General features: G+C 34.0%; 1 protein-coding gene and 1 long non-coding RNA gene across 2 annotated transcripts; one reads left to right on the plus strand and one right to left on the minus strand.

Annotated features, from left to right (window-relative positions):
• Window positions 1-1,300: 1,300 nt before the first annotated feature.
• LOC112511736 lies at window positions 1,301-3,771 on the minus strand. Its single transcript, XR_003069116.1, has 3 exons — window positions 3,740-3,771; window positions 3,540-3,662; window positions 1,301-1,703 (listed from the first exon to the last, which is right to left on the minus strand). It is a non-coding gene; the product is annotated as an uncharacterized LOC112511736 (long non-coding RNA).
• Window positions 3,772-5,244: 1,473 nt separating this feature from the next.
• LOC112511783 (glucuronoxylan 4-O-methyltransferase 1-like) lies at window positions 5,245-6,369 on the plus strand. The gene has a single exon (XM_025117547.1). It carries the CDS (start codon window positions 5,245-5,247, stop codon window positions 6,136-6,138), a length of 894 nt encoding a protein of 297 aa, XP_024973315.1. The 3' UTR covers window positions 6,139-6,369.
• The last annotated feature ends 2,137 nt before the right edge of the window (window positions 6,370-8,506 follow it).

Consider the following 8,506-nt stretch of genomic DNA (forward strand, 5'->3'; position numbering starts at 1 on the left):
GATTGTTCATACACATATTAATTAATACAAAATTTTGACCAATTTATCCTTTGAACAATTGTTCATACACATATTAATTAATATATTAATTAAATTGTTGTTTATTTAATCTCATTTAATAATAACCGTTAGATGAGAAAATGAACGATTAAGATGGGTTAACATAGTTTGCAAAATATTGGGTTAGTATTTGAACCAGCCCCTATATATATAGATATATATATATGGGGCCTATTCAAGGGAGAACTGAGTTGTTTGTGGTAACTGTGAGAACCAATCTCAACCAATCATTTTAATATATTAATTATACAATTAAAATAAAATTAAAAGGGTATGTTAGTCAATTCCTAATTTAAAATTAAATTTTAATTTTTAAAATGCAACCGTTTCAAATAAAATAATTAATATTGATTTACATTCCTAAAATAAAATATTAATAAGATTTATTGAAATAATTTCAAAAAAAATAATTCGTTTGTGTAATCATGTTCATGATTCTGATGAATCATATGAAATCACACATATTTGTACTCAACCTGATTTGTATCACAGTGTGTTATCCAAATTAGTTATCATCACCTGGTTCACTTTACTTATATTCTTGGTGTGATTATTGAATTCTTTAATATCTTCTTGGTGTGATTCTTGAGTTCTTTAATATCTGTTTTTTATGTCTATTAATTTTAAATGTATTTTGTTGTATTAGAACCTGTAATGCCTCTGTATGTATCWATGATTTAGGCATGGTTGTGGTACTGTGTATATAAAGACAGTATATTGTTGTGCAAACTTGTGATACATTATKAAATGGTCTTTGTATATGTTTGAATTCATGTTTTCAGAATACTTCTTACTGTCTACTCTGTATTGGTTTTATCTTATGGTTTTGATTCTGGAAATCTTTAATATCTACAATTATATGTGTATCTTCTYGTGGTACTGTGTATATAAAGACGGTATATTGTTGTGCAAACTTGTGGTACATTAATAAATGGTCCATGTATATGTTTGAATTCATGTTTACAGCTATTGATCAAGCAGAACAGGGCTTATCAATATCACCAGGTGGTACTATGATACAATGTGATACAATGTGATACATATGATACATACTCACCCACTACATACATGTGTGATATCAGATTTAGTAATCACTTCATGATTCGTAATTATGATACATAGTCCATACATATATTGCAATATGTGATACCAACCATTAAACAACTTAATGAAATTAGACAACATATGATATACGCAGAACAATTTATGTATTTAACAAAAAAATTCGAAATATCCATTTCATATAAGCTAAATACCAGACRTTTATGTCTTAAATACAAAAACCCAGCTTAACATATCATTCGAAATATCCGCATCTAGTCCTGATTTCTAGCGGTAAGGCAGCTCCCTCATGTAACACTCCATATGACGCATCAAGAATAYAGATGAATGTATATAAACCTCAAGAACAAATTTGTAATAATCTTTGTAAAATCTATAGCTATTTTCATCCTCATGATTCAGCAGCTGCCAATATGGTTTGTAATTCCACATCCCATTCCGCCTTAGGAATTTCACCCGAATCAGCAATCAMCACCTTTTTTCTGGGTTTTCCGCTGTAAGTACCGGCTCCCCCTTCRATTGCATACACCGTATCCATGCCTTGGATCACTTTTCCAAACACCACATGTTCCCCGTCCAACCTGCAAATTTCCCAAACATGGAAAATATTAGCCCATGATCTCCTCCACAGAGGTAGGGTCTRGGGAAATAAAATAAACAAGCAAGCAGGCGGATACACGTGAGAGTGTGTAAGGACGCAAAGAGTACGATAAACAGAAATAAGAAATGCTCTATGGGTAATTTCATGCACCTMTTCCATCGTATTTTCCTCCTAAACAGAGATCAGGTTACTTCCGACAGGTTACAATGAAATAACAAGATAGATAACCATCAATTGCCAAAAAAATTATCATATAGGACTCGTTGGAAAGGAATCCAGTCCATCAATATGAAGTAGAATAACTTGTAAAAGGGTTATAGCAATATAATTTGGATTTACTTTAAAACATAGATTGCTGTCCTTCTAGGATGGAGAAACGCATTAATAGAAAATCCAAATACCATCTTGGCCTTCACCAATCTAGGAATATTCTAACTCTAAATACATACACAAGTAAGATCCTTCATTCAAATAATTTGCCACCTAACTTCTGTACTACCTCATGTGCAATTATTATATTATGAAGCWCACAGGTCCTAAACCTATTTACATATTCAAGAAAACTTATGTATCTATACACTTGTACAGAAGTCACAGATTGGTTGTAATTTGACCACCCATAAGTACATGAAATCTTCGTCTACTACCTAGAAGAATAGCAAAAGATAAATCCATTATATAAGATAGCCAAACCCACTGAAAATGGAGTTCTTAAGGTCTCCATGGTCGATGATTAATTAGATGCCAATTGAAAAAATAAGGAATTTGTTACTCTACCACCCAAAAATACGACAAAGCCAATTACAAACCTCACAAAATCACCAAGTATAGAGAGAACGGTAAATCTATAAAAAGAACTGAAAATAAGGTCGGGTGATACTTAAAATTCATGTTATCCATCAAAGAACTAAACATTTCTGCACTTCACATATGGACAGGCTCATTTATCCAAATGTGTGCAATATGATTAAAMYGAGAAACTGATTTGAGCAGTCAAAGAGGAATCAATATAAAAACAGTTGACAAAACTGAAAGAACCTTGCAAACACCGYAATGGACAAGGATTACCAGGCTCCAAACATTTACGAATAAACCGAGATTGACACTTGACAAAKTTTACGAGATATGAGCAAGTTACTAGAAGTTCTTCGCTCTTGTCATATTATCTTAGTTTCTCTGAAGTAGAAATGTGAGCAGAATCCTTCAAAGGAGACATGATCCAAATATTCAAGAGCTAGTGAATGGTATTGTCAGGACYACGGGTGCTTGTGATCCTCTAATGATGGGATGTTCTACTATCATTCAATATGTCATGAAGCTAGCTCTGATATGCATATGTATAACCGAAAGCATAAGCTCTACAACAATTTATATTCTAAAGAACATCCAATWATGACCAGGGAGTAAACATAAATGAAACATAGCAAGTAGAACCACAAATGCAGCAAAACAATTTCAATGTGCTACACAAATACGGTATAGAACTCATCCAAAAGGCGCAAGAGATTTTTTTGCTCTAGACTTAACAACAGGAGGTAAACAACTCAGTAGCGATCATGCTGACCTCAATTGTTATCACAATGTATCACACCATTGTTATCACAATGTATCACACCATTGTGCCAAATAGATTACGTTCAACACTATTTGTACCACAATGTAGCATAAATTGATTATCAAAAGATGGTAAATTCTTCTCTAAAAAAACAGAATATTCATCAYTCAATAGTATTTAAAACAAACAACCACAAACACTACACCCTAAAACTGATGATTTAAACCTAAAATCGTGTTAKGGAATGTAATGAGATGATACCTGTTTCTTYGATTGCTATAACATCAACATGGTCTTCAACATCGGTTTCTAGGTMAATGGCTTGGCTTTCTTTATTTGAAAACTTAAACATCAATTTCGCCTTTAATCGACCGCTCCTTCTTCCTGTACCATTCCACATTACAGAAACAAGGGTTACTGGATTATTCATATTGAAAATGAAGAACATAAACCGATTATACCTATTCCTTCGTCATCCTCCATCGTTTATGTAGACTTGCACTTGCGATTACTCTTGCGATTACTCTAGGGCTTAGGCGGTCGTCTCTCTCAAATACAGGAAAGTATATTCACCATATTTAGATTCGAAATTGAACGAGAATATTAACGGGTTTGAGCGCGGTCTGAATAAAATAAAGTACAAAATGACGATGTTGCCCTTATTCATATAATTTCATTAAATGACACTAATTTATTTATAGAAATAGAATAATTAAGATTCTTTTTAATCTTAACCGTTGATTTTTTTAATATATGGTTGAGATTGGTTCTTACAGTTACCACAAACAACTTAGTTCTCATTTGATTAAGCCCCATATATATATATATATATATAGAGAGAGAGAGAGAGAGAGAGAGAGGGGCAAGTTATTATGTAACATTTTACATTTGTACAATAAAAATTGTATTCTAAATAACTGTTAGGAGATTACTCATGTCATCTCTTTCCTAAATTTACATACGCATAGACTCTTATTTTAAGACGGACCGAATACTATATATATTTCATACATAAATTTATATAAGTATTAATGATTTGTGGGAAACAAGCAAAATATAATATACACACAAATTGTTATTATATATATACAGGGTTGGGTTTATGTGAGACTAAAGGTTTTTTGTAAGACCCGTAAGATTAATTTATGTTCATTAATCAACATTGTAAGTTAATAATCTAATGTTCTAAGGTTGCACGATGACAATTTTGTGATTATTGAAAAGTCTCATGGCAATTTTGTGATTATTGAAAAGTCTTGTGGCAATTTTGTGATTATGAATGTTAAGATTGTAAATCTAATCCAATGATTGAGAATTGTTCTTATGGGTCTCACGAAAAACATTTGGTCTCACATGATATATATAAACTTGGGATCATATGAGACCAAAGTTTTTTCATGAGACCCGTAAGACTAATTCTCAACCTTTGGATTAGATCTACAATCTCAACATTCTTAATCATAAAATTGCCACAAGACTTCTCAGTAATCACAAAATTGCCACCGTACAATTTTAGACTATTAGATCATTAACTTATAAAGTTGATTAATGAATATAAATTAATCTTACGGGACTCATAAAAAACCTTTAGTCTCACGTTAAGCCAACCCTTTGTTAAACTTTTTACTTAGTGTCATGTCCTTCCTTCTAATATATAAAGGGGGTTGATATCCCCACCCCCTACATCACTTTTCACCCCCTCCTCTCACACCAACCCTCACTCTCACCCTCACAACTTTCTCTCACTCTCACCCTCACATACTCACCCCCCTACACAATCTCACCCCCTCACATGCACCCATAGGAGAGGGTGGGGTTAGAAAAACCCTATATAAATGATCTATTATATCTCACTCTTCCTCCACGTCTCACCCACTTCTCTCCCTCCCTTCAAATAACTCACATATACATATACCCTCTCTCTATATCTATACATCTCTGCCTATCTCTATCTCTATCTACAACCATGAAAACCAAAGGAAAGTACCCCATTGCCTTCAAACCCATCCTCCTCATCACCTTCTTCCTCCTGCTTTTTCTTCTGGTAATCTTCCTCAGATCATCTTCTTCATCTCCATCTCCTCAATCTACCAAAATACACTCAGATGCAGACTTACGAATCAACCCATCATCTTGCCCTCCACAACAACACACATCAATGGCTTCCGATCAAACATGCAACAAGATCTCGCCGGCCATCGCTGAAGCCCTCGTCCACTACGCCACTTCCAACATAACCCCACAACAGACCTACAAGGAGATCTCCGTCAGCCTCCGAGTCCTCACCAAGAAATCCCCTTGCAATTTCTTGGTTTTCGGGTTGGGATACGACAGTCCGATGTGGGCCAACCTCAACCACGGCGGCCGGACTGTGTTTCTTGAAGAAGACAAGTCATGGATCCAACAAATCCAGTCCAAGTTCCCGACTTTGGAGTCGTACCACGTCGTGTACGACACCAAGGTGGCCCGCGCCGGCGATCTTCTGGAGATGGGGCGGAGGGAGGAGTGTCAGGTGATCGGAGACCCGAGGGTTTCTGGGTGTGAGCTGGCGTTGAAAGGGAACTTGCCGGAGGAGATATACGAAGTGGATTGGGATCTGATAATGGTGGATGCTCCGACGGGGTATCACGACGGAGCTCCGGGGAGGATGAAGGCGATCTACACGGCGGGGCTGATGGGGAGGAATAGGGCGGAGGGGCAGACGGAGGTGTTTGTGCATGACGTGGATAGGGTGGTGGAGGATGAGTTTTCGAAGGTGTTTTTATGTGAAAGGTATATGACGGAGCAAGAAGGGAGACTGAGACACTTCACCATTCCGAGTCATCGGACTCGGCTGGGTAGACCTTTTTGTCCTCTCTAAATCTCTTTCTCGTATAAATTCTACAAGGGTATAATTGTAATTTACATGATTCGTTACTTGGACTTGAGATCATGTAAGACCGACCAACCAACCAGTAGACCCGTGGACCATAAATTATCACCGAACCTTAACAGCAAAACAAATCATCATGTAATTTTTAAGATGGTGTCACGGAAATAGGCTGGTCTTTACTTTTAAAATGCCATTACAATATATTTTTTATATTCCATATATGCAATTTTCTAATAAGAAAAAATGTTTGTGTGTTTGTTTGTCTGTGTGTATAAAGTCATCTGATCTAATTAAGCATAATCAATTGATACAAAATAGCAAAATTTCAAACTCGTTGATTGGATTGGATTGGATTGGATCAGTTGTTATCGTTCAAAATCTAATGGATGATCAAGGGGATTGTAGGTTTTAGATGTGAATCGACGAACACCCGTACTATAAGCTACTTGTAAGTTTGGATGAATTATAGGAAATTGGTTTATCGAGCCCGCTAGATCGACCAAATTAAGGGTAGAAAGTTTTGTAAAACCGGTTTGACGGTTTTGATTGAATATGCAAATGGTTTCTATTTGAACGAGTATGTAGACATGAAATCTACCTTAAAAGAGTAGTGTCATTAAGAGATAACCTCTGAATCGTTAAGTCTGAAAAAAGTTTGACTCTTAATGTATCTAAAACCCTCTGAATGGTTTTGTATCTTGGGTCTCTCTTAACCATTCAACGCCCTAATTTCATTGTAAACAATTATCAAACGATTATATTTCGTTTTACACTATATCATTCTGACCACCAAATCATTCAATAAAAACTATAAAACAACCCTAAAATTTGGAAACCAAAAAAACACATAAAAACGACAAAAGTGGCAACCATTTTAGGTTTGACCTTTTGCAAAAATCTAGTTTTTTATAGATAAAAAATTGTTTTTTATATTAATTAAAATAAGTTCTTACCTAATTTATGTTTAATTATGTGTTAGGGTCAATATTGCAAGAAGAATAATAATCTTAAATCAATTTTCTAACAAGTGGTTTTTCTGTGACTATAGTAACTCAATACCTACGGTTTGAAAATTTTGCAACTTAATTAGACATCAGGTTGTTTCAGATTGAGTTATTTCACGTTGGGTTAAGTTGGGTTTGGTTGATTTGGGTTTTGACCACTCATCTCCTAAAATATACTTTGTTAATGGTTGGTTGTTACCAAATGTTTACCGGGTTAGTTCTTATCAGTAAGAGTCTTCATTATCAGTAATATTTTAGGTCATCAAAATGGATTATTGGTAAGCATCTCTTATCTGCTAAGTACTAACCGGATAAGAGTTTTCTCTATCATTTATCATGATTACCCAATAAAATAAGTATAATCCAATGAGTATTTCGTATTTGTTTGTCCCACACTTCGGGTTCTGTTTCTCTTCTAAAAATGAATAAAAGCAAGATAAGATCATCAAGATGGTGATGATCTAACAATAAAAATGACTTTGGAGTATCTAAATTCGAAATCTTTTATCTTCCTTTTGATGGGATCTGTGGCGACGACCCAACAACGAAAATAACTTTTTTTTATTAACCTGAATATCTAATTCGTTATATGAGCCGACTAATTCCAGGGTAACCATCTGCTTTGCAGATAGCCTGAAGTCACCACATATAAACCTATGTGGCCACAAAGAAATTTTTATTCCTCTTTAAATTTGAACCTGAGACCTCCAGCTAATTTTAATCTTTAGAGCCAAGTTTGAACCAATTAGACACAACCTTTATGGTTAATATGAGGTATTTTATTGTCATGTCTTATAGCAATTGGCGTCTAGGTTTTGCCTTTTCCTGATGTTATATTCACTATTTAGATATATAAATGCTAATGAGATTTTAGATTAAAAAAAACTAATTCTAGATTAAAAAAATTACATGTCACTAACCACGTCAGCAAATAATATTGAGTTGGATACCATATCATCGCCACATCAACATGATAACCAGTTAATGCTTCAACCTGTTACTAAAATAAAAATCAAGTTCAGATACGTTACTTTTTCATACACTTTATCTGTATCTAATATATAATTTGATGAAGAGAAGCATTTTACATTATTTTTTTAACATTATATAAAGTAGGAGAGTGCTAATGGTACCCCTTAGTAGAGGGGTGTTGATTGCTTGAAAATTGTGCCAATCATTTTTTGTTATAAACATCAACTCAATTAATTATATATTTATATTTTATTAATTTTGTTTTATTTTATATATTTATATTAAAAAATATATATTATTTTATTACTTTTATGTTACTATATTATTTTATACTTTTGATTTTATATATTACAATTTATTATATTAATTTATTATATATT

Source organism: Cynara cardunculus, assembly GCF_001531365.2.
Source record: "Cynara cardunculus var. scolymus isolate 2C chromosome LG 4, CcrdV1, whole genome shotgun sequence".
NCBI classification, from domain to species: Eukaryota; Viridiplantae; Streptophyta; class Magnoliopsida; order Asterales; family Asteraceae; genus Cynara; species Cynara cardunculus.

Bases quoted from the DNA above. Each gene is read 5' to 3' on its own strand.
- LOC112511783 (XM_025117547.1), top strand. From the start codon at position 5,245: ATGAAAACCAAAGGAAAGTACCCCATTGCCTTCAAACCCATCCTCCTC.